Raw genomic sequence first — 27,547 nt, 5'->3', positions numbered from 1 at the left:
ATTAAACTGGGTTAATGTTTTCAAACAAATGATCACCTGTTGCTGAGTCAAAAGTGATTCTGAATTCAAAGCCATGCAGACTGGCTCAACTGAAATGGCTTGCTTGAGAGGAAAATGTAGCATGTGATGGTGAAACAAACAGCAGCAGCAGTGGGCCTGTTCATAAAGTAAGCCTTAAGTATCTATTTTGAACATTTGTGGTTTGTTATATCATTAATATGGCAGGGCTTTGACTCTGCAAACACTTGTGCATGTGTGTAATTTTGCTCATGTGATTATACCCATTTAACTTAGTGGGAATACTGACATGAGTAAAGTTATGCAGTTTCGTGTCTGGCAGACTAGAGCCGAGATATCTTCTTTCTAAAGAAACAATATCAACTTGAAATGTAGTCAGTTAAAAACAAAAAGAAAAAAAGAGCTAAATGCCATTTTTAAGCACTGTACCTGGCTCTAAATCCCTTGCCAAATTTCATGCTTTTACAATCACTTTCCTCTAATCTTTCTCCACTGTTCCTGTATAAATGACCCACACAATTAACAGGAGAAACTAAATGACTATAAGAAGAAACAGAAAATCCAATTAAAGATGAGGTGCTGTCAAATGTACACAATAATTGAACTGAAAACAACTGAGCAGTGTGTTTCACTCTGATTTCTTTAAGCTATGGTCACTGGCACTCATACATGTAGTAATAGTAAGATGATAGCAAACAGAAATAAGATATTTAAGTTGATGATGTCCCTTTAACCATAAGCGTATAACACTGTGACTTAATATTTTAGTTGCCTTTAAGAAGTAGCCCACAACTGAAGTACAAAAAATTCTTGTCATGTTCCATCCAATTTTGGAAAAACTATTTTTTTAGCTAAATTCCTTAAAGATATAGGGCGAACCTCTCTAATCCAACACCCTCAGACCCTGACCAAAGAATTTGTCAGACCACAGGATGTCAATATTATCTCCAGCAGCATTACCAGCACTTCCACTGCTGATGGGGCTCTTAGAAGATATTTAGGGGTAAACTACAGCTAAATAACAGCACAGAACACTGAGAACCAGGACTGATGGCTGGAAACAAACTTATTGGGGCCATAGGACCATGATAAGTGGTCATCTAGATAACTAAAATCATGCTGGATTATGGATTTGCCAGATGAGAGTTCCAGATTAGAGAGGATCAACCTGTACTGGTTGGGGTGGCAGTGTTAGGTGAGTGCAAGATGTTTCTAAGATCCCTGCTGCGATTTTTTGAAAAGTGAAAAGCCATGAACAGCATTGTGCTGTTCCCCAGGGCTACTCAGGGTTGTAGATCTTACCACTACCTCCCCTTAGCATGAGGAAGTCTTGTTCTTGCCTGTTATGGATCAGCTCTCTGAAATCACCAGCCATTGGTAGCACAGGAACCATCTTCCAGGCCTCCATAGGTAGGAAAAGGCATGTGCCAGCATTGTCATTCTCAGAACATTCTCTGTAGTGTCCAGACCCTTCTACACTGAACGCTCACAAACTTACCATATCTGCTGTTCCCAAAGGAACCATACACACCAGCTGGTAAGACAAATGTGTGCAAAGTGAGGGGCAAGCCCCCCTGGGGGGGCATGAAATTTCATAGGGGTGGCACAGCATGATTGGCTGCTGGGTCTCTGGCTCGTCCATCTAATTAAAAATGCTGAAATAAGTTACTGTTTTATATATGTGTATTTACATTTATACACTCAATATAGTGATTACATTCTACATACTTATTTTCTTGCAAATGCCGAATGGGATTTTTGTCATATAAACATAACCGAAATTTCCATCAGTTTGGATTATAGTAGGTAGGTTGTGGCGGGGCCCTGCCAATTTCAGGGATGAAAAGGGGGGCCCAGCGTAAAAAGTTTACTCACCTGTGTTGTAAGATTCAGTTCAGGATCATCACTTTGCTGAACACAACAGCACATTGGTATATTTATAGTTGAAAGCAAGGATTAGTTTATTATCCAAAACCAGATTCCAGTTATAGAGAATAGTTGTAACAAATGGTTACATATAAAACAAAATTGTATTGTGCTTTTTAGAGACAAAGCCACTTATTAGTCACCCTCTTGTCCACAAAAGTTTATCTCACCATGCATTCTTAACAGGGTTTTCAACCATATCTGGCAGTAACCTCTATTTCATGAAGTAGTTCCTTGGTGAAGGATGACAGGGCATCTTCTTTCATCTTACTTGTGAGTGGCCTGTTAGCGAGGCAGTTAGTTGCAGTATACAAGACATTCAGGATCAAAAGCTGACTTTTATCTTAGCTACTTCATGTGAGCTTTCCCTCTTGTCATTTCTGTAGCTGTATTCCATAATTCAGTAGCTTATATAAAACCTGCATTGCTAAAAACATAAACTTCAGAAGAAATAATAGATAGATATGCTGGATAATAAGCAATAATCTCCACTGCTTCTGGATCTTTTTGGCATCTCCCTTCACACTGTCTCCAAAAGTTGCTTATCTCTAGGGAGATTCTAAAATATTTTCCTACAACAGGAGCACAGCTTATTGAACAGCTGACAGCATTAGAAGAGTTGTAGGAGAGCAGTATAAACAGGAACTTATCCTGGGTTCAGGCTTGTAGAGATCTGAATAGTTGCCAGACAAGCATAGTCACTGCTGCACTCAGAACTCTTAATATGGGAGGTTCATTCTTACCATGTACAGCTGATAAACTAGTTCGGTTCATATCACATAGGTAGGAAAGTACATTATTTAATGTGTATTATAAGTGGACAACAGTTGCCTTACATCACATTGTGAATTAGACTCCAGGAAATGTAATGTACAAAAAGGACTGTATTATCCAAAATGCCTTTTAGTTTAGACACTGCTCTAATAACAGAACGAAGTTTTAATTGAAACCATGATGTTGATAATTACTCACCAACAATGTTGCACAGAGCACTGTAGACTCCTGGCACTTTGAGATGGAATCTAAATGACTTAGGGCATTAGATGCTCATCTTCTCTGGAGGATATTCTGCCAAATCTATCCCAGCTGCAATGCCATTTACGTCAATTAGGTGGTACAGAGGATGAATATGGATTAGTATAGTGTGATTTATACCCATACTGTAGTTAAACTGTTATAATGACTCAATAAATTCTGTGTGTGATCTTTGATTCACAATTCAGTCTGTATAGACATGCCTGAGGCACCATCTTTCAACATGCATTGGCAAAACCTTCTAAAACTGGTAGCTTAACTAGAAGATGTACTGAAATGCTTAAATAATTCACACAGTACAAAATGAACATAAGGTTTTAATAAGAGCAAAGCTGCAGTGCTCATAAAATAATGCTTCTGTTATATCAAATGATGGTAACAGCCAAAGAGGCATAAACTTGTCATGGAATTATTTCGGAAGCCAGACAAACCATAAGTATATAAAGGTAGGTGAAGAATGACAAGCTTAAAGGTTTGGATCAAAGGCCACAACTAGAATAGCTTCCGTCATTTTTTCCTCAGAAAGTTTTGTTAATCATGTGGTAAATTTGTGTTGGATGACTGAGAAGTAATAATGGTAGATTAAGAGGAAATTCAATGTGGGTATATCTATGACCACCCTGGCTTGGATACAGCCACATCAATTCTGGAAAGATTTTTTTCTGCACGAGCCAAAACATCATTAGTGAGTGACGGCCCTGTTGCTCCAAAGTTTGTGGTTCATTTAGAGTTTCAGTATGTTACTAAGACAGCACATCAGCTCTGAGGTATCATGCCAGGTGCGACTACTTTATATGAAAAATTCAGAATTGCAAAGTGAGCTTTCTCCAAGTCCGAGTCTTCCTGAACCTGAAGCCGTATAAATGGCAGAAGCAAAAATCAACCACCTGAATGCATTTGATACAAATATTTCTGATGCGTTATCATAATCATCATATTATTACAGTTGCTGCTATGGAAAATATTGGCATTTAAAGAGAAGGTATGCATTTAAAAATATTGCAAAGAAAAAATTAGTTCCAAAGCACAGAATACTTCTAATGCAGGAATTTCATGCAGCAGAAAAGAACTTACTTTAGGGTTAGCTTGTGCTACTCTTGCTCCCATTTAAGTCAATGGGACTGTAATTCAGAGTGAGGTTCTACTTTAGGCTCCTATTTTTAAAAAAATCTTAGTCTTAAATTTTTTGTGTGCTTGTTTCTTTTAGGTGATATGATGATATTTTAGGTCCTTGGAGCATCCTAGCTACTGTAGGAGCTAGAATATAATGACAGACATTGATACAACATTGGGTAGATTTATTAATAGAATATATTGTATTTCATAATTCTGTGCAGCTAAATGTTGAAACTGCAAAAAATAAAAGGCTTATTCTGCTATTTCGAGTCATAAATGTGGCTTGTAATGCATTTTAACTTACAAATATAATAATAAATTGATGTTTTTTCTGATGAAAATGTCTGGACTCTGAAATGATCTTATTATGTTTAACAGACTGTCACAGAAAAGCATAAAATGAATGTACCGGAAACTATGAATGAAGTTCTTGACATGTCGGATGATGAAGGTATGCAAAAATAGGAAAATTTTATTTATTTACTTTATAATTCTGTTTGATGTATTGTTTGTTAAGTTATTCCCTCTCCCACAGCCACTGGATAGTTATTATTTTTAAAAAAAGGTTATGACATTACATTATTTTGTTGATATATCAGTGTTTTACATTTTATTTACCTATATTGTTTACTTAAATCATGCAGTTCGTAAAGTCTACATCCCTGAAATTCTCAGTGATGGTGAATATATGTCAGATGTTGAAGAAGGTATTTGTGCATTTTTGTATTGTGCTGATATTTAACTTCAACATTTTCATTTCATTTCCTAACTTTAGAAATAGTGTCTTTTCCCCACTAACTCTTATTACCTTACTAGCAACAATGTACTTCTGAAAATTGTTTGAGTTATTGCTAACATGCTAATTTTGCCAAGAGCTTTTGCCTCACTATTTTAAAATTAAATTGCCACTAATGCCTTGGGATATTCTTTCTGCTGCTGCTGCTGCTGCTGCTGCTTCATAAATGGAGAGTTGTTTTAATATGTCATTTCAAAAGCTAAATATTTGCCAAAGAGATAAGTATACAAATTCTTGGGAAGAAACAGCTGACAATGAGAGAATTGCTGAAAAGATGAAGGGTAAGTTTTACACTTCTAGTGTCTGCCATCTGCTATAAAGTGAACTTTGGCATTATGCATAGAGAGGACCTGCCCTGACCAAAGTTTTCACAGTAAAAAAATCCCAATCATAATTGCGTGCAATATCACATAATAAAATGCCGTACTTTAAAGATCACTTCATTTTGGTAGGACCGCAGCAAGTAGGTTGCCAACTTTCTACTTTCATAAAGCCAAACACCCTTGCCCATGTTTACCCTGACCATCCTCTGACGTTCCAACACCACTTATTCCATCACCCACTCTGTCACTCTCCCCTCCTCACAAACTTATTTTCACTGGGCTGGCTCAGTGGGTTGTGGTGCGGGAGGGTTTTGGACTTTGGCTGGGATGCAGGCTCTGGGGCGGGGCAAGGAGTGAGGGGCTCAGAGGGCAGAAGAGGGCTGCAGGCTGAGGCAGTGGATTAGAATGTGAGAGGGTGTGTGGGTTCTGCCTGGGGTGCAGGTTCTGGGGTGGCGGGTGGATGAGGGTTTGTGGTGCAGTAGGGTGCAGTCTCCTGGCTCAGACTGAGGGGTTTGGAGGGTGAGTGGGGGTTCAGCGGTCAGGCCCAAGAGAAGGTCAGCAGGGCAGGTGTCAGGCAGTGCTTGCCTCACGCAGCCCCTGGAAGCAACAACCTGCTCCCCCCTCCACCTCCTAGACAGATGTGGTGCCAGGCAGCTCTGCACACTGCTGTCCCTGCTGCTCCCATTGCCTACCATTCCCAGAGCCACCAGGATCCCTTTTGACACCCTAACAGCAAGTGCGCTATTTGGAAATGGTGGGAATTGCTGTTAGTATTGTGCACTCCCTTGCTCTCTCAACAAGCACCCTGAGAAAGTAATGTGGGTTAGAGAGGGTCTAATTAATCAGGCTTTCTGTAATGAACTTAATAGGGGCTTGAATGAAACCCATCAATGTATGTGGAGCTTTTGAGCCACTGAATAATTGTGGCGATTTGTTGGCTAGCACAGATACATCCCCCAGTTTATTTTTTCCAGGGGGGCAACAGAATGCAACCACAAGGGACTGAAACTACGTAATTCCTGAAAATTTTTTGTTGATGGCCTTTCAAATGTCTGAACTGAAGAAAGCTGTCTAGCTCCACGAGCCAGCTAGTTTTACAGCGGGGTAAAATTTCAGGAGTTGGATATTCATATTTATTCTCACGTATGTGAAGCCAGATCTTTGGCTGTAAATAATATTCTTCTCTGTTAAGAAGCCCACTTGCAAGGTTCTTCTCTTGCTTTCACCCTCCATCTGCACAGCTAGAGTTTAACAGGTGCAGAGGGCCTTCCTCTATATGCAAATACCAGAGCACGACTGAGAAACTATAATCAAAAATCAAACCGTATCTGTAATTATGAAGAAAGAAATGACAGTATTTTGTATGTTTCTCATTCTGCTCCTATAAGCCTGTATGAGCGCTGTAACTTCTTTTAGGTTTATAGTAGCTGCGACAGCCATTTGAGGCAGTCACTGTGTTGAAATATTGTTTATGTGCGGAGGCTTTTCTTTTCAAATTTCCACCAAAATATTCTTCCCATTATAACTCCAAGTGGATACAAATAAAAGTTTTTGACAGTCATTGATATTTGTGCTCTTCATGTTCTGGTGTAAAATTATTGTAGTGGACCTAAACATTGGTGTAACATAATTTTTATTACTAAAGAAAAAATACAGTGGTGGATCACATTCATAGAGTCATAGGATGCTAGGACTGGAAGGGACCTTGAGAGGTCATCGTGTCCAGCCCCCTGCCCTCATGGCAGGACCAAGTTCTGTCTAGACCATCCCTGATAGACACTTATCTAACCTGTTCTTAAGTATTGCCAGAGATACATTGCTGATATAAAGACTGATACAGCATTCAGGGCGGTGGACATGCTGCGCCCCTGGGCAAAGTGGAGGAGGGCTGAAGGGGCAAGGCTGAGTGCTAGGCTGCAACAACAATTTAAAAGCCCCAGAGACCTGGCTGCTGCCACTGCCACAGTAGTGGCAGTGATGGCTGGGAGCCCTGGACTTCCTTTCCTACCCGCCTCTCCTCCTATTGGTAGTCCTGGTAGTGTTTGAGAAATGTTCAGATACAAAGTGATAGGCACAGACTTTGATTGAAAGTGTTGCTTTTACTAATGTGTTTCAGCATCTGCAAAGACCAGACACAAAGTTTGAACAGGCTCACAGTAATAGCTTTGAGGTCTGTAGAAGACTGAAAAGTTTACTAACCATTATGTTTCAAAGACCAATTTAAAAATATAAACTATATTATGAATGCCTCTAGTAGTAAATAGATTAAGAAACTTAAAATACTTAATATAGACCTAGCAGCTGCTACAAACCAAACAATCGGTCACTGTGTAGAACAAAGCTACATGTACCAAGCAAAGCTACGGTTACGAAGCTTACAGAAAGTTACAGGATTTAAAACCTGCAATGACTGAAAGTTACAGAATTTGTGTCTGCATTGTACTGGACTGAGTGGAGGCTTTATAAAACATCAAGCACAAAGGCTGCATCCACACAGCCCCCGTCTCTTCCAGAAGGGGCCTGGTAATAAACAATGGTGAATATTCAAATGAGGCATGGATTTAAATATCTCACTCCTCATTTGCATGTTCCCACAAGATTTTGCTTCTAGAAGAGCCCCTTCTGGATGCTGCAGAGCCATGTAGACAGGTCCCTTCCAGAAGGGCCCCATCTATACAGCTCTGTAGCTTCTGGAAGAAAATCTTGTGGGACCATGCAAATGAGGAGTGAAATATTTAAATCCATGCCATATTTGAATATTCCTCTTTGCTCATTACCATGCCCTGTCCAGAGGGGAGAGGGTCTGTGTAGACACAGCCAAAATGTTTGCAACAATTCAGTCTTCAGGAAGAAGTGCTCAAGTCTGAAGTACAAGATCTGGGTCAAAAGAGCTCTTCTCTACTTACTGGAGAAAATAACTCTTATGTGATATGAACTGTTTTCTCCATAATAGTTTGTGGGTCAAGGTGTAACTGTCCTTTTTTTTTCATTTTCTTTTTTCTTTCTTTGTAGATTTTTGTAAGTATTAAGCTCTTTTTGGAGTTTAAGCACAAATTAGAGGCTATAAACTATTTTATGTCCCTTGCCCTAGATGCAGGTAAACTGTACTCCTGATCCCTCTGGTCCAGTACCCTATTATAAGCCTGAATTTCTATTTGATTTTCCTCAAAGATATCTCAAAATATCATGTCTAGTAGAACCTGAAATGAGGTATTTACATAAATGGATACACGTTTAGGAATTTAAAGAGGTCAGATAGTTCCTCATGGGAAGATCTTACAACACAATGCATTGATAGCAAAACATTGCTACTTTTTCCATTACATCCAGTAGAGGAAAAATATATACTGAAGACAAGAAAGTAAGTTTTAATTTAGGATATAGCTTGAAGCCATGAAAATAGTCATCCTGTTGTTGTTAATCTGGATTATTAGATTTAAGTATGCTGAAGTTTGTTTACACCTGTTGCATCTTTTCATCAGCCAAGATATTTTACTTCATCAAAGCATCCATGGATCAAAATTTGTCCTCCAAATAATACTCTGCATCGCTGGCTGGTACAGTAAAGCATATTTAATCTCCAGTACTTGCTGTTCAAGTGTTTTATATAATCAAGAGCTGGGAAATAGTCTTGGAATATTCCCACACAATTTTTTATAGAACAGAATTAGTCAGAGCTTCTGACCATCTTTACAATCATATCCCTTACTGGTAGATTCTCCAGTGATGACAAAAGGACTTTGGTAGCAGCTGATTTTTCCTGAAACAGCTCTGATGATTCTGAGGGCCCTAATAATGAAATAAATCGATTTGTTTGCATTGTGGTGGGGTTTTCTTTAATTGTATAATGTGACCAGACTAAGATCTAGAATCTTTTGGAGTGAGTTGCAGATTTTAGATTTTGGCTTTTTTTTCTACAGATAATCAATTCTGTAATTACAAGCCCTCCTAATAACAAAGCTGAACAAAAACTCTGCTTATAAACTAGAGAGGAATAAGAGTATGGTAACCAGCTGTTCTACTTTGAAAGGGACAGTCCCATATTGAAGTCTGCCTGTAGGTGTCCCCACTTTTTCTTAAAAATGGGCAAATTTCCCCATAATTTCTCTTTCCCACCATATATCAGTATTGGCAGGTCCTACTGCTGGCTGGATTCCCACTCGCTTGCAGGCCACCTATCAACAGAGCACGGAAGGCTGGGTTCAGTGGGCAACGGTGTGGGTGGGTGCACGAGGCTGGTAGCAGAGCACAGATGAAGCGTGGTACCAACTGCTTTCCCTGCTGATCCGTCAGCACAGCCCCGTTGCACGCTAGCTCTCAGCCAGCAGGGCCCTGCCGCCTGTCCCATTTCTGGCTAGCACTTGCTGCGCTGTGAGCTGCAGTAGCTGGTGAATGTGAGCAGGCACTAGAAGGCAGCCAGTTATCTACTGCCTCTGCTGTGTACCCATTGGCTCTCCTCATGCTCCACCTTTCCTTGTCTGCTCCCTGCTTTGTCCCAGCTCCACCCTTGCTTCCCTGTATCTCCTCCCAGCTGTGTGCAGAGAACCAGCCCCTGACTGGAGCATTCAGCTCTCTTACAATTTGGCCAGCAGACTCTTTCCTTCCTTCCCCCATTACATCTGGTTGGGCCACATGCAGGGAAAGCCTAGGAGCTTCCAGCCCAAGGCACTGGCCAAAGGAATCCAAGTCAAAGTCCCCTTGTACAGGGATATCTCTGTGCCCCTCAGCTAAACTCTGGAGCAGCTGGTGGCGTGTGGGGATTTCCAGCTTGTTCTTGCCCCAAACCTGCAAGTGCTACAGCAGTCCCAGGGCAGGAACCTTGTACCCTCTTCTCACACACATGCCTTGGGTCCTGCGGCCAGGGAGTGCAGGGCTGATCCATCCCCTACGCACCCCTTGCTTGCAGAGCCACCTCTCTGACCATGATCACTGAAGCTCCTGTAGTCAGACTCCATGGGCACAATGCATCCTTAGGGCCTAAGCCCTTCCTGCCTATGCTGTAGCCAGAGGATGGGAGGCAGGTGAGTTACCTCCATGGCCAGCAGCAGCCTACAGATATTGGCTGCCTTTCAATACTCTGCAGCAGACAGGAACAGCTGCTCCCAAACTTGAAGGGCCGTGTGGGAGAGATGAGTGCTGCAGATACACAGGTCAGGTAAAACCCGCCCCCTCTTCCTCCTTTGCAGATGGAAGCCACCCTCATCCCATCCCTTCCTGGCTGCACATTGCTAAAAGGTTACAGCTGGTCACATTTTGGCATTAATCCTGGCAATCTGGGAAGGAGGTGGAGGGGACATGTGACCTTGGGGAGAGGCACCTCTGGATACAAGCAAAGGTGGATCTGTCCCAGGGACTCAGCTAGGCATAGAGGGCGGAGTGTGCCAGTCACACTCATGCACCCCATGTAGAAAAGGTTAACAGCATGTTATCTCTCCTTGTAGCTGGGGTGTATCTGTTACCCATCTCCATGTGAACCCCAAATCCTCAAAGATAAGAAGGTAAATAAAAATAATCCAATGATGCAGTATTACTTTTTAAAAGGGGCCCCAGCCACATGGGGTTAATTTGGATGTTTATACTGCTTAATTCTGACTGTTTGCTGTTGAACTAGACTCAATATTAACAGAGCGGGAGCTGTGCTAGTCTATCTACTAGCAAAATAAAAAGTCAAGTAGCACTTGAAAGACTAGCAAAATAATTTATTAGGTGAGCTTTTGTGGGACAGACCCACTTCTTCAGACCATAGCCAGACCAGAACAGTTCTGGTATGGCTGTGGTCTGAAGAAGTGGGTCTGTCCCAGGAAAGCTCACCTAATAAATTATTTTGCTAGTCTTTCAAGTGCTACTTGACTGCTTTTTATTTTGATAGACTCAATATGAGTAACTTAACCAGGGCTGTGTCAACACCACAAAAATAACTTTGAAATAAGCATCTTTTAAGTAGTGTCTACACACACCCTACTTCTAAGTTAAACTTTGAAGTAGGGCACTACTCCATTCCCAGGAATGGAGTAAGGATTTTGAAGTGGGGCTACCTTCAAAGTAAGGGAAAATGTGTGTAGACTCTCTGCTGGCTACTTTGATGTAGTGCCTAACTTCAAAGTTAGTTGCTAGTGTAGACGCACCCCAGATGTCCCATATTAAGCATGGGGCACAATAGTCACCCTGCACTCACTCCCTCTCAGCAATGAGCCACTCATTTGAAGCAACTCTGATTTCTTTCTTCCCAGGAGCCACACTCCTACCTTCTCAGGCTTGCAGGCACCTGCTTTTCCCCTAAGGAGTATTTCAGTTCTCTCTGATCATTCTCAGCTGGACCCTTCCCCTATGGAAATAGGGCCCTCCCGCTAGCCCCCCTTGAAACTGGGAAGAACTGAGGTCCGGCTCTAAACTTCGTGGCTCCCCACCCCTCTCTGCAGTGGGCTTGGACTTCCCAGCGCCCCATCCAGCCGGCAGTGCAGGAAAGTGCAGTACCTGACTCGGATCCCGAAGCAACCTCTTAGCTTGGGGCCGCCTCTGCCCTCCCCGAGCCAGCCTTACACAAGAGCACGTGGCCGAGGGGGTCCCTCCTACTGGCTAGCCCCCATGGCTTTGCCAGAGCCGAAGACGTGCGGCTAATTGTACGCTGAGGATTAGCCACCACCGACGCGGCTCTTTGCAGGCTCTGTAAGGAGCCGCGCGAGGCCGGGCATTGGGATAGCGGAGCGCCGGTCTCTCACCCTTCCCTGTTTGACTTCCACCGCAAGGCGCCGCCCTTCTTCGCCCCCGCCCTGCCGCCGGCTGCAGCGCCGGAGGGGGGGAAGCGCCCTGCCTGCCTCCCCCTTTGTCTCGCCCCGCTCCGGGGGCGCCGGTGGGCAAGGCAGAGGCGGGGTTCACGTGCCCCCCACGGAGGCCTTTGCTCCCTTCCGCACGGCTGCGCAAGGCACCCCGGGGCCGGGAGTCGCGGGAGGGCGCAAATCAGCACACCAGCCTGGGGGAGCGAGCGCAGGGGCGAGACGGGGAGAATTTCACAGCTGACCCCGAGATTCCATTCCCCGCTGGTGCTACCGCGCCGCCGGCTCCCTGCGACTCTCCCGTGAATGACATTCACTCTCCTTTCCGCCGCCGCCCCCCATGCGATGTCTCTGTGTTGCAAACGACCAGGATTGACTCTTCGTCTCGGTCTCTGACGAGCTGAAAGATGCCGCACTGACGGCCAGGTTTGGGGTAGTGCTGCAATCAGAGTTTTCTCCATGCCCGCAGGGCCGGTTCACGACTCATAAGGAACGCCCCCCTTCACCTGCGAATAGCTTTAAAGAAACCTTCTCTCCTCTGTTTGCTGCTTAGGCGAGATCGGAAACATCAGTGTCATTGGCATTCCCCCAACCAACAGGTTAATGTACCTTTCTCTCTCAGCCCTGTGTGTAAGGAATGAGCCAACGCATAAGTATTAGCTCAGCTGGACTCTTCGGCCAATCAAGTACGATGCCTAGTTCCTTTTTCCTTGCTTGTAGGCACCCCTAGCCCACGTTACATGTTTAGCCTGTGAGCCTTCTCTTGGTGTCAAGTTACAGAAAAGCTACACCCTACCAGGACTCCTATTTACATACAAATAACTCAAGTGCTTGCATTTATGTCGCCATTCGACAGGCTTGCCAAAGAAGTTTTAATCCAATGAGAAGGAGCTTTAAAAAGATGTCTGCAGAGTGATTAAAAAGGATCTTAACCTCAAATAAGTTGTCAGTATTTTTTCATTTTGTTTCATATTTGAACAGTTTTTTTAATCTGAGTTTAGAGGACAAAAATGCACATTTTTTTAAAGACGTATGAAGAGATCAAGGTGTTAAGAAGATCTCAGTTATGTGGAAAGTGAATATGACCCTGAGGGATTAGTTTGCTTGTGCTGGTTTGGAGATTAACTCTTAATCGCTGCTTAAAGAATAATAGGATTTATAGGAATTCTTGGAAACATCAAGGGGGAAAAAAAACTTATAGACTGGTGAAAATGGCTTTCCAAAACAGTAAGATTTTTTAAGTTAAATTTAGTATTTGATATTGTTTTGCAGAATATTATGCTGTATGGTATATTACAAACAGCTTTAAACTTGTTACTTAAAATAATCGCTGTTGCTGGGTTGCAGTAGAAAGTTGATCTGTTTATTTTGTAGTTTGCAGAGCAGTAGCTAAAAGGGTATTTTTAGAATTGATTACTTGTTTAAAAACAGAGCTCTGTCTGTGGATTCCTGAGCTGAGTGAATAGAAAGTCTAAACTGAATGGAAAAATGGAGAAAATATAACTGAGGTGTTTGAGTCAGTCACCTCTGAGAATGCATTCTTGTGCAATTTTTATGTACTCAAAAATATGTTCAGCAAGAAAAGGGATGGAGTTTGAATTTATAAATGTAATAAGTGCTCTCTACTCTGTATTATAGATGGCTGGAACGAAAATCCTAAAACCACAAGAGGCATATTTTAGACCTGCTCTGTCACTGCTGGAATGTAGTTTCAGCATGATGTAATGGTGCTCAGATGTACTTTGTGAAAGCAAGTTAATTTGTTAACCCTTTCTTACTGTACTGTGTTCTTTTTTAAAGGTCAGCTTTTGTTATTTTCAGTTGTCCTCTTCACTTTTTACAACTTTACTAGACATTTACTTCACAGTTAATATCTAGAAAGCTGATAGTTCATATATATCTAGCACTGTTTAAATTTTTAACTTCACATTCTTAGCAATTCAATAATATGTATTGCTCTAATCTGTGCTGAAATTATTGCTCATGATTGACACTTCCCCAGCATATAAAGTAATGAAGATTCTTGACAAATGATTTACTTTATCTTAATAAAATATTCTTACTGATTGGAACCTCAGAATGTGTTTAACGCAAAAACATTAAGAAAAATCTAATGTGAATTCACGCTTGTAAAAGGTTTGGGAGAAAATCAAAAGAAGACCTGAACCTGGCCTTCCTTCAGTGTCCATTCAAACATGCTCCACTCTTGAATGCCAGTTTGCAAACAGATAATGACTGAAAACAGCTATTCCAGATTATGGAGTGGTCTGTCTTTCATTCACTTTCATGTGTGTATGTGTAACGAAGGGGCAAGGATGTTAAATGGTGTTAAACAGGTAGAGAGAGGCTTAGGTTGCAAGAGTAATTGGCTAACTTAATTCCTGTCATAAATCTTGAGTGAGTGATTTTTACGATTAAGAACTTTTGTTCCCTTATACTAACCACTTGCATAGTATTTTTTTCAACCCTATGCAGATGGTAGATAATTGACATTCTACTTTGGAACAAAACCTCTGGGGATGTGACTGATTACTTGGTGGAAAGCAGTGGAAGGACATTATGAATTATTGAACACATGAACATTTCTGATACATGTAGCTTCTGATTTCATTTTGCTTTTATACTGGCAGGTGAGGATGCAATGACAGGCGATACAGACAAATATCTTGGGCCGCAGGATCTAAAAGAATTGGGAGACGATTCCTTGCCTGCTGAAGGGTATATGGGCTTTAGTCTAGGAGCCCGCTCTGCCAGGTATTGTATTCCATGTTTTTAATTTTTATACTTCATCAGAAGTATAATCTGGTCATCAATCTGTTTCAAATCCAGTGCATTTTTTCACATTACCACATAATTTTTAAATCAAAAATGGAGATTGCATGTTTCCTCACTTTGATAATCCCTTGTTGAAAATATGTATATGTTCATTGCTTTTGGGTTTTGTGTTGTTAATTCATGTTGGCTTCATTGTGGCAATGATACAGAAAATTAAATCGTTCATTGTTTCTGGTATCCACTCAAGTTCTCGGACTATGAAAAGTGCTTCTTTGCAAATAAGTGGTAACCTCTATAATGTATCTGTCTGAAAGCTAATACAGGCCTTTTGGCAAAAATAGTTTCTTTCAGCCCTTAACTGCCATACTGACCCTCATGTTTATATATTCCCTGCTGGGCCTGATTGTCAGATGAATGTGAATACCATAGAAGAAAACCAAAAACAATGAATAATAGTCATTTGGCTATATCAATACATTTGTTTCTTTAAAGATGCAAATTAAGAATCAAATAGAAACATTCAATATAAAATATTTCAAAAAGAAATTTACCTACAATTTTATTGTTCATCCAAATCCATTACACTGTTTTGTTTGTTGGGGGTAAGCAGATTTCTTGTTCAGGAAAATAGGTCCACACTTAAAAATACTATTGGTTTCCACGTTGGTGTTTCCAGCACAGATGTTTGAAAAATTTTGCTGCAACTTATTTTGCATTGTACAATTTGCTTGAAGTAAACAAAGCTGTATGCGCAGAGATTACTTCCACCCGTGTGGAATAGTCCACAATGTTTACTGACAGTTGAAATATTTTGAAGCTAATAATTAAGCCTCACAAGCCAGAGCCCTGAGGACTTTTTCCTATAGTTTAATCATCTGTTGTAAAAAGTTATTTCATTGTCTAACAGTGAATAGTACCACCAGTAAGGTAAAGCTTGATGTTTATTTTTCGCCTTTGTTTATTGTGGCTGCTGTAGATATTGAATCATGCTCTTTGATCTGCTCATTTAGCGATGCTCTATATTCTTTTGTTTTGCTTATAGTCCTCAGGTAATGTAATAAATATTTATATTATAATATATCTATAAGGCGTATTAAAGTATCCTTAAAAAAAGCATATGTGTTAGAAGATAAGCAAAATTACTTTTAATGCAAAATCTAATAACTTTATAAGGTAAAATAATGTAATGTGCATTCTTAATTTTAAAATATAAGTTATATCATGGGAAAAGCCCATTAATATGCTGTAGTTTCAGTACGTAGTAAATGTTCAAGTGTATGACTGGGAAGTGAGGGCAAAGAGAATTAGGTAATGCACAAAATTCTGCTCTAAGATCTATATGATAAATATCAGTTGTTGCTCTTCTCTCCCCACCTGTAGACTTCCGTTCAGGTGAGTGGGAAAGCAGATCATACATATCTAAGAGTAGATTTTTATCTCTTTTTGTTTCACTTGAGAGAATTCTAAGGCTTTCATACTTCTGAGTTTAACAACACCATTATTCTTTGTTTCTGTGTAACTCACTTTTACATCTGCACACATATATGTTATGCTCAGAGGAGTCAAATATAATACCTTTTCAAGTAACTTAATACTTTAGCAAAAAGTACATCAGGAGGTTATCTTATTATTGATTCTGAGTGTAACATTAAGAAAAAATACATTAAATATGTCATCCAGCCATAGCATTTTGCTTTTTCTGGTCTGATTCCTCGCTTTCTATTTCTTCTGTTTCTTTTCCCCTATAAATTTCTTTAAATACTGTAGTCCTAAAATCAGGTAAGGAGGCATGACACCCTCATTAACTTTTTTTGCTACTGCTATTTCCATTGCCATTGCTCATTTTCATTTTACTCAGGCTTGTGAAGTAGCATGCGTTTTGTGTTTAATATTAGGAAATATTCTTTTTATTGTGACGTAACAAATATGACATGATCTCTTTACGCCCTTTGTAATTTAAAAAGTTTGCTTATAATAATAAAGATGACTGTTCTACCTTCGTTAAAATTTACAGGGTGCAGCATAAAAATAAATGTAATGACTATTTTGAGGAACTCATAAACGTATCAGTCACACAAGGTGCATGTAATAAATTGTAGAGCTTTACAAGTTAAAAAAGTTATTTTGTTTGAAATCATATTAAGCTTTCTCAATGCTGTTTTTTGTTCAGTATTTTTTTAAGTCATCTAGCAAGCATGTTTGAACTTGTAGTGTGTTTTCTAACACATACTGTGTAACTTCCAGGGGTAATTGTAATACACACTTTCATTTTCTTTAGTCACAGCATATTCAGAGATGTCATTCTTAATTTCCAAAGTGTATAAGCACCACAAAATAATACTAAAAACTAACCTATTTCCTCATTCTTTAATTATTAACAAGAACATTTTCTTTTAACATATCACTGTATTTGGACTAGTAAAAAATAAATAAATAGGGTTTTCCTAGTAAAGTTAAAGCTGAGACAGACTCCGAAAATTGAACCAGTTTAAGATCTGGTCCCTGAAGTTTGATTTAGGTGGACAGTATTTACACATACTCCAGCCCCAGTCAGATCATGACCACTTGTATGGATTCAGTTGCAGTATCAGGGTCTAAACATGTTTTGGACATTTTTTCAAACTGGAATAAATATTTTGATATATTTTTCCATAGATTTAATCTCAGTTCAGACATCAAAGCAACAAACATTCAATGGGACTACTGGTTATGAGTATAAAGGAAAAGAAAACACTGAAAAGGTCAATACTTAGGGGGCGTTTTTTGGTGTCTCATTTATTCTACCTCAGAGATTGTGTATTTTATCATCTTTTCATTTCCCTGGAAGTTGCATGTATTAATTTTTTTTTGTTCATCCCATTGTCATCTACATGTTCTATGGTAAATTGTAAATACAACAGCCTCCGCTCCTTCAGTTCGGATAGGTCCTACACTCTGAACAGAAGTTCCTATGCACGAGACAGCATGATGATTGAAGAACTGCTGGTACCATCAAAGGAACCGGTATGTGCTATGTACCCCGCCTGGCTAATGTTCATGCTTCATCTATAAAGGCCACGTTCTTCTATCTTTTCACAATGCTTACTGACACCGCTACCAGGGCCATTAACTTGAATAGAGGAAGGAAAGCATAGCAAGTAAGGACTGAAGGACTTACTCCATTGTGGGCTTGATCTTGCAAGAAGCTGAGCTTTCTAGTCCTGATCCAGTAAAACATGTAAACACATAATTAACTGTGAACATGTGAATAGCCCCACTTAAGTCTGAGAAACTACATGAGTACTTTAAATTAAGCATGTCCTTAAATGTTTTGCAGGATTACAACCAAGGTACTCAGCAACTTGAAGGATTAATTCCTATGTGTAAATGTGGTACTGCAGACTTTGTGTGCAGTAAAATCCACCAGGACGTAAGTTCTGCCCATTTGTGCACTTGTGGGATGCCCTTTAATGGCCCTCCCGTGCACCCAAAAGGAAGAATTTGGCCTTGTGGTTTTGATGAACGATTGTCACTAAATTTTGACATAGTTTAAAGGTTTGTATAATGACTAATTCAACAAAAGTTGAATCTAGAGTTGTTTATAGTCTGGGAAAGAACTTACAAAAGTTAATAGTGCTTATACCCTAGATGTTGTTTGCTTTGTTTTGGGAGTTCTATTAGAATTTGCTAGACAGACTTTTGAAAAATGGTAAATCTGACTGCTCATTCTAGTAAATTAAGAGGAAAGCTATAAATTTGTTCAGGAGTTGGATAGAACTGTTTGTGTCAGTTTTGCTGTAAAAAGATAATTCACACCACAGCAGGCTGTCTTCATAATGCTTGAGGTCTGATCACACAGTTTTTACTTATGTACATGGGGTGAAATTGACCCCTGTGCAGAAAACCGGCACATACCGCTTAAGTCCCACTTTTAATTGTTAGACAAGTATTAGAAGAGGTTGTTTAAATTGTGCTCCATTAGCCTACAGTATGGTACAAAGGCACATGAAAATGGAGAATTAATTATCAGCAATTGTATGTATTAAATATTTTGTGAAGGGTATTGGGTAACTATACTTTTGAGGCAAATGTTATTTTTCATGTGCTGTCACAGACTGCTTAGTGTAAACATTTCAGGATTGGGAATAATGTGTTTGTTCCCCGAAGGATCTCACACGGTACTCAGGTCTTGGATCAAACAGTATCAAATCTGGATCTCTCATTAAGGATAATAGCTTCTCAGTGTAGACTTGAATAACTTAGATTCAAGGCAGTTTATAAGTTTCACATCTAGCAAAATGTAGATTGAAGTGTCATTAGAGGTGCTTTTTGCAACAAATTGATAAACTAAACAGTATCAAGTCACCAGCACCAGATGGTATACAACCAAGAGTTCTGAAAGAACTCAAATGTGAAATTGCAGAACTGCTAACTATGGTTTCTAAGTCACAGGGAGGCTGCTGTGTTTAGTTTTGTGCCGTCACAAAACAAAAAAGCAGTCATGTAGCACTTAAAAGACTAACAAAATGATTTATTAGGTGACGAGCCTTTGTGAGACAGACCCACTTCCAGATCTGACAGTGGGCTGACAGGCTGACAGTCGTGCAGCTGGGGGAAGCAGGAGGAAGGGGCAATTAGTTTGCCTAGCTGCCCCAGCTGCAGGCAGCTAGACAAGCTAAAAGCCTTCTCCCTGCTTTTCCTCAGCAGCGTGGCTGTCAGGCTGACAGCTGTGTGGCTGGGGGAAGGCAGGGAGAAGCAGCCAGGAAACTGACCAGCCCTGGTGGGCAGTTGAGTTTCCCTGTCCTGTAAGCAGAGGGGAGCTAGGAACCAAGCGGTCAGCCTGGTTCCTGGCTGCCCTGCACTGGTGGAATTGGAAAACTGACCAGACATGAGCTGGTCAGTTTCCTGGGTCGTGGAAGCAGCATGGAGATGGGAACCAGGCTGTCTCCTGGTTCCCAGCTCCCTGTCACTCTGGGAGCCAAGAAACTGTGCTTCCCAGCTCCTGCAAGCCCAGGGTAGCCAGGAACCAGGTGGCAGCCTGGTTCCCTCTCCCACCGACAGGCACAAAAATTCGAGTTACACAGGGGTTGCAAGAACACAGCCCCTGTGTAACTCAAGGGTTTACTGTACAGGAAAGACAGAACTCTTGGGTATTTACCATCCTGGTGACTTGCTAATGTTTAGTTTATCAGTTTATTACAAAGCCAAGTGCTTGTCAACCCCCTCAAAAAATTCTAGTGGGTTGGTGAAGCTAGATTTCCCCTTATATGTTAACTTTTCCCCAACAAATCACATTCAAATCTGTGTCCATCAATTCTGTCTTTACAATAGGATTTTCTTTTGGTACCAAATGGGGACCACATTGACTTATATGGTTGTCTTAGTGTGATGTCTGACAGTGCTTCCACCTTGTTTTAGTGGCATTCACACCACTTGCATACCTCCTTTAGGAGAAACACCCATACAGTATTTGATTACTTGAACAGTATAATTGCTTTAAAAATGTTCATCCAAGTTGCACTTCACCAACATGATTAGAAACCATCTACAGAACAATCACAAGACAGTGTGCCCAAAATGCCTGTATATGAAATGGTGAGTTACTGCACTAAAGAGTGAATTATTTTGAGTTCTACTCAGTTCCTGCAAAAAGTACAAATTATCTCTATGATGCAGTAACACTTAAGGGCCCAGCCGAAAGTCTGTCAGTGTTGTTTTAGTGTGATTGACTTATCAGTATTTGACAAGCTGTGTAATTTGGTTACAACAGATAACTGAGGGCTGTGCAGAATTGAACAATGTTTAAGTCGATGAGTAAGATGAACAGCATTCCATAAAATAATCCTCAGGATAACTCCGCTGATTCAGAAAGCAAATACCACATCCCTTCATAGGTTGGCACACTGAGGGCCTCATCCTGCATTCCTAACATGCTAAAGAGCCAATTAAGTCAATAGGAGCTTTGCTTGAGTAAAAATTACAAGACCTAACCCTAAGTAGATTTTCCAGGATTTTTCTGTTCAGTCAAAAATTTTTTCATAGCTTTTTCTTGACCTCGCATGTGAATACAAATTGTACATAAGTGTGCACAAGAGCAGTAATTAGGGATGCAGCAAAAGTGTAACGTTAAAGTTTTGTAGGATTCATTTAACTTGCTTTGAGTATTTCCTTTCCAAGCTCAGTAGTTTGCAGCTGTGAGAGCACAGAGGTGTCCGTAAGAGGGTGTGGGGAGGAAGTAATTTTATCTATAAAAGGGCAAATTAATTGAGATGTTCTGGGCAGAAATATTTGCCTTTTCCTGTTGATTCAAAGTATTTGTTTCTTTATCTTTTTGAAGCACCTGACATTTCCAAGGGAATTTGATTCTGATTCTCTCAGGCATTATAGCTGGGCTGCAGACACGATGGACAATGTTAACCTTGTGTCAAGTCCCATCCATTCCGGGTAGGTCATTTAACAGATCTCCTTTGTTGTTAAGTGTGAAACTATACTGTTATGTGGACATTATGATCTACTGAAATTGCTGGTGATGATTCCTGTCCTACTCCAGTTGAAGCCAATGGGAAAATTCTCATTGACTTCAATGAGAGCAGGGTCAGACTAAAGTAAATCAGGAATTACATAGAAAGGAATTACTTGTACTTCAGACTTCTACAAGGTGTTAGCTGAGATGTGGGCAAGAATTTCTGAGACAGGCAGGGTTTTAATTAAAGGACTCTTGATAATATTGATAGAAGTTGTGAGTGCGATTTCTGCATCTCATCGTAAAAATTTTTCCTGTGCTTAATTTCCTAGGTGCAACTAAAAGCTGAAATCCAACAGAGTTTTCTGTAATAAACTTGTTTTGCTCTTTCTGTTGCTTATGCTTTGCTTTTAAATGCTTTAGAATGATTTCATAAATGATTTTATGTTTTAAAGTGTTCTAAATATAACGGAGGTGCTATGCAATGATGTAATGATTCCCTTGCACTTCACTTTTCCATAAAAAATTAGGTTGTAATTTAATCTTTTATCTGCATCACCAAAACCTTCCCTTTGCCCACCTCCAACAAAAATTCGTTTGATATCAGTTATACAATACAGTTGCTAATAAAGCATCACTATTTTAGTTTTTCTTGATAGTAGTTCAAAGTTAAAGGTAAGGTTCAGCAAAGCACGTAAGTATGTAGCCAAACAGAGTGCACATATAAAAGATGAGGACTAAAAAGTAGAATTGTTTGTCCAAATCCAACAAAGCACCTGAGTGTGTGCTTAACACTAAGTCAAAGTGTGATGAGATTACACTCTAAGAGTAAAAAGGTACTCACTGGTATTGTTACTTTAGCTGAAGTTGCCCTCCTGCAGAGACCCTAAACTTTATGGGCAGTTTTGCATGGGCTTAACCTTGCATTCCTTGCATATTTAAAATTCCCAGCCATGTCTTAAAGTTCCCCTCTACAACTGCATCTGGGGAGTACTTGGCAACTCTGTGCTCCCAGATTAGGGAGAACAAAGAGCAAACATCTTGTGCATCTTCCGATTTCCCCCTCGTACATGTACTCAGAAGAAATAATTTAAAATTTGTCCCATGTTCTTAGTTCACCAGAAAAAGGTGGGGCAGAGAATTGAGGGGGAGATTTTAGTTGGCAAGGAATAGAAGTTTTAATCCCAAATCACTGAACATGACTAAAGGAGGGAAATGTGATATTAAATGGGAACTTGCTGGTTTTCCTCATTTTAAATCAAATACGTTTTTCTTTGAGTTTAAATAAGTCTTTATACCAGTATGTGCTTTGATTCTCTCTTAATGAGCATTACATTGCCCAGCAATTTGCTGAGAAACCTGCAGCCTATAGAGGAGTAAAGCACAAATTTGCCAGATAAGCAATCCAGGTTCTTATGCCTTAATTTTTTCAGGTGTAACCCTGTATACCTACTTCTCCATATGTCTGCTGCATGTGCATCTTTCGAGCCCTTTGTTTCCTTGGCTTAGTCAATGAATTAGTATACCAACACTGACAAATATTATCATAGGACACCCAAAACTCTCAACTCCTAGCCTGGAAATGCACCGTACTGTCTATTAAACATGCCCCATGTCCATAAACCTTCAGAAATTAAGTTTGAAGAGAAGTTTAATGATTGGCTTATGGGAGTTTCATCTTTTTCAAATGCTTAGTCATATATAGCTTCATATACTGTATTTTGTAAAATAAACTGTGGTGTGCAAGCCTTATAGTTGATTTTCCAAGATACACAGTGAAATACGCTTCATGGTATGACACATACTCCAAGGAGTCATGTCACATTGAATTTCTGTGTTCCTCTATGATAGACACAAAATCTTATGGGTGTCTTTTTGGTTCTCCAATCATTCATGTAACCCCCAAGAATGCTAATAGGAATTGTAAGCCAATGTTGAGAGGAGATGTGTCCCTTAAATTAATGCTAGATTAAGGAGTGATTTTTTTTGCAATGCCCATCATATTGTGTATTACAAAACATGATATATAAAATGGAAGCCAATAATGGAACCCAAATCCTTTTAAAAGTTGTCCCTCAAATGCATTGCTTTCATTGTTTTTCTGATGGTTACTTTTCTTTTGCTAATTATTGAGGTTTTCTGTTGCTTGCTTCTAAGTATCTTACATTAATTTTTCCCATTGCTTTCTAAATTATTTTGCAGCTATTGCTCTCCACTTCCCCAGTATGATTCAAGGTGATAACTATGTCCTTTCTGTGAATCCTCATTTATTTTTATTTATGTCAACTCTGTCCACAAAGTGTGTGTAGATGTTTGTAGTGCATCCTCTTCTATCCTCTGTCTTATGTTTATTTTAAAGTAGAAATGTTCAGTCATTAGCTTTTAGCTTTGTATTTTAGAGATCAGACTTAAGCTGATCTTACTGGACAGCTCTTAATTTAGGTAAATATCAGCTACTAATCTCTTCTATAAAAATTGTGCATGAACTATTATGTGAAAATATGTTTATAAAAGGGAAAAGATCGCTTTGAAAAGTAAATAAGTAAAATATTATTGGCAATAAATACATTTTTCATGTAGTTGCCAATGTGTAAAGATTGGACTATTTAGGCAGAGTATTTGCTAACTGCTTATAGCTTGAGCTTTTTTTTGATCTTGCTTGGGTTTGCCACGAAGGCACTATTAACATTTTGAGTAACATTCCCTTAATCTTTCTTTTGTATAGGTTTGTTTGATTACATGAATATTTTTGTTATACTCACTGAGAATTAGTTTAAAATGGTTAAGTATCTACAACCAGTCTGTGGTGCAACTTGCTAGGAGCAACCTACATGAAATGTGAAGCAGCTCCCCCTTGCAAAAAGTCAGAGACAAATTCCCCTGCCCCCTACTCCAGGCCCTTCAGCGCCTCCCTCAGCCGAGTAATCAGCGTGCACAGGGGCGAGTTATGTGAGCCAGTGGTGCTCCAGCTCCAGGAATGTTCCTAGCCTGGGGCTGGGTTCCACTAAAACTCACAGCCTGCCAGTGCCTTTCCCTGCATCACCTAGCCCGGCCTGCCACCTCTGGGTGATTTAAAACGTTTGTAGGGGCACTGTGGCCACCACTAGCAGTGCAGTGGGGTTAGAGCGACTTCTGACAATCATTCCCTGCGGCCCCTGGCACATGTGTCGTTGCCTCTGTGCTGCTACAGCAGCTGGAGCACTTACGCAGACATCTGCCCTCCCCCTCGAACACATGTGCCTGAAGCCATGGAGAGTGATTGGCTGGAAGGCGCTCTAACCCTGCTATGCTGCCAGTGGAGGCGGCTTGCAGGGCAGAGGGGAGCACAAGGCAGCAGGGAGCCTGTGGGGAGAAGGAACACCTAGAAACCCCCACCTTCTAAGAGCCATTGCTGTTGGGGGGAATATCCCCAGTTAAATGCGCTCCCCATCCACTCCCCACACACCCCATTCTGCACCCCACTCACTCCAGAGCCTGCATCCTCTCCTCTGATCCCTACCCCAGCCAGCTCCGAAACACCTTTCCAGGACCTGCACTTAGGACACCTACCTTTGGCCAGAGCCTCTACCCAGACTTTCTTCTATACCCAAACTCCCTCCCAGAGATACACCCCTTCCTCCCGCACCCCGCCAATCCCTTGTTCCAGCCCAGAGCCTGAAGCCAATACCCAAACTTTCTCTCAGAGCCATAGGCAGTTGAGAAGGGGAAGAATTGTAAGGGGGTAGGGGTACTGGCTTTAGGGATTCTGGGTACCACCAACATTTCTACAAACATGCCACCCTTGATAGTGTACCCTATAGCTCAGTGGTTTGAGTATTGACCAGCTAAACCCAGGGTTGTGAGTTCAGTCCTTGAGGGGAGTGCCATTTAAGGGTCTAGTGCAAATAGATGATTTAAATAAAAAGGGCTGGTGCTTGGTCCTGCCAAAAGGGCAGGGGTCTGGACTCGGTGACCTTCCACATCCCCTTCCAGTTACATGAGATGTGTATCTCCATACCCTCTCAGGCTGTGCATGAACAGTCACAACAATTGTGTTCCTCTTGGCTGCCTATTTTTCCTGTGTACATATATTTAATCTGAATTAGCCACATATTTTTAGCTGGCAAAAATCAGGGAAACCTAAAAAGACAGACAAAGCAAAACTGTAAAGCCATCTGCTTAATATTTCCCTCTTTGTAACCAAGGTTTTTATGCCCTTGCCTTAATATTTTACTTTGTTTTGTCAATGTTAATGCCTGTATTCCCTGAAACCCTTTCATAGCTGTCAGTGGCTGGCTTACTGCCCTCTAGACTTGTGAGGTCTTGCCATCCACATTTCCCTGAGTGCACTCTGTGAAATCCTAGTGATATCAGAGTTAACTGTCTACCTTACCAGGTAAAGCAGTGGAAGAGCAAGGGCAACATAAACTGGTATGCCAGTACATAGGATGTTTAAGATAAATCATAGCTGGAAAGGACACAAATGCTCTATTGCCAAGGGAAAGTGATAAGCAAAGCTTCTAGCATCTTCACAGCTTGTTGGTTAGTGCCTTATGTTACCACACGTAGTATTTTACTATTGACTTCAATCACACAAAGTCAAAATAAGTCACAAAGGCTATGTCTACACTAGCCCCAGACTTTGAAATGGCCACACAAATGGCCATTTTGAAGTTTACTAATGAAGCACTGAAATGCATATTCAGTGCTTCATTAACATGCGGGCGGCTGCGGCACTTCGAAATTGATGCGCCTCGCCGCCACGTGGCTCGTCCCGACGGGGCTCCTTTTCAAAAGGACCCCACCTGCTTCGAAGTCCCCTTATTCCCAGCAGCACACAGGGACTTTGAAGTAGGCAGGGTCCTTTTGAAAGGGGCCCCGTCGGGACGAGCCTCACGGCAGCGAGGCGCATCAATTTCGAATGCCGCAGCCGCCCGCATGCTAATGGAGCGCTGAATATGCATTTCAGCGCTTCATTAGTAAACTTCAAAATGGCCATTTGCGTGGCCATTTTGAAGTTTGGGGCTAATGTAGACACGGCCAAAGTCAAATAAGCTTACAGCCAATAGATAAAGAATTATCTCATGGAGCCAAAGGTGTAATTTAATTGTCATTTTTCATTAATTAATTGAGACTGTCAAAAACAGGCAAAGAAATACTGTTGTTAAACAGTATGGGATCTAAATATAAAATGTGTTTGTTATAATTATATATTGGAATCCCAAATGAAAATTGATTAAAAAGTGAATTGTTTAAATGTATCTTAATGACTTTAAGTACACGTTGCACCTCTCAAATCAGGGACTCTCATCTGGCAACATCTGTGGTCCTGCAGGACCATGGATATTCCAGAACCAGAGAGTCCTGAAGCTGCAGCCAGACCAGCTTCTGTGAGCCAGTATCCAGCAGGCCAGCTGGAGCCAGTGCCTGTGGGGACTGGACTGGATTGGCCCCACAGCAGCACAGGAGCTGGAACCCCATGTTAGCTCCAGGGTGTGCTAGGCCAGGGCAAGAGCCCCATGACAAACCCAGGCCAGGTCTGGTGGCAGACCTACCCTTGTCCAGCAAATTCTGTTGTTCAGGATCCCTCAGGTCCCAACCATGCTGGACCAGTGAGGTGGCATTTGTATGCAAATTTAGTATAAAGAGAGTTTTCATCCAAGGATGCAAACTTAATTTGACAATATTAAATCCCATCACAACTTACCCATCAGGTAATTTAAATTTCTGAAGCACTTTTTATTGATGTTGCAGATCTAAAACTTACAGAAAATGTTTGATCAACTATTTTCCCCCTCTCAGGTATATTTACCTCCTTTTCATGTAAACAAAAGTTGACTGCTCTTGCAGTATGTTGGGATGGGCTCACTTGTAAGTCCTACCTAGTTATGTGGTTCTGATCTGATATGGAGGTTGGAGCCAATATCTGCTTATAAGAAGATCAAGTAAAATAAGGCAAATCAGTATTCCTCATCTTCCTGCTGTATTTAAGTACTCAAGCACTAAGTACGATTTTAGTGGGAACCCATGGAAAGTTCCTCATCTTCCCATGCTGTCTAATCCCTTTTTCTTCAGCCTGAAGAAGACAAGGGAATTGGTTCACCTACACAACATGTCACTTTCGTTTTTCTACTCCATGGCTACGTCTACACTAGCCAAAAACTTGGCCATTTCGAAGTTTACTAATGAAGCTGAAATACATATTCAGCGCCTCATTAGCATGCAGATGGCTGCGGCACTTTGAAATTGACACGGCTTGCCGCCGCGTGGCTCATCCAGATGGGGCTCCTTTTCGAAAGGCCCCTGGCTACTTCAAATCCCCTTATTCCCATCTGCTCATAGGAATAAGGGGATGTGGAAGTAG

At 40.9% G+C, this 27,547-nt stretch overlaps 1 protein-coding gene across 5 annotated transcripts in view; it reads left to right on the top strand.

The window, feature by feature from the left end:
• Window positions 1–27,547, top strand: part of ANK3 (ankyrin 3) — a 508,469-nt gene that overhangs the window by 393,241 nt on the left and 87,681 nt on the right. For all 5 annotated transcript variants that reach the window (XM_075000148.1, XM_075000144.1, XM_075000145.1 and 2 more), the window contains 6 exons: window positions 4,474–4,546; window positions 4,740–4,802; window positions 14,618–14,741; window positions 17,663–17,765; window positions 21,079–21,185; window positions 23,407–23,439. In XM_075000148.1, the coding sequence (XP_074856249.1) occupies window positions 4,474–4,546; window positions 4,740–4,802; window positions 14,618–14,741; window positions 17,663–17,765; window positions 21,079–21,185; window positions 23,407–23,439 (503 nt within the window). The remainder of the gene's footprint in view (window positions 1–4,473; window positions 4,547–4,739; window positions 4,803–14,617; window positions 14,742–17,662; window positions 17,766–21,078; window positions 21,186–23,406; window positions 23,440–27,547) is intronic.

The sequence above is a fragment of the Carettochelys insculpta genome, chromosome 7 (genome assembly GCF_033958435.1).
Source record: "Carettochelys insculpta isolate YL-2023 chromosome 7, ASM3395843v1, whole genome shotgun sequence".
Lineage (NCBI taxonomy): Eukaryota > Metazoa > Chordata > Testudines > Carettochelyidae > Carettochelys > Carettochelys insculpta.
This window is presented reverse-complemented; position numbering and strand designations above follow the sequence as displayed.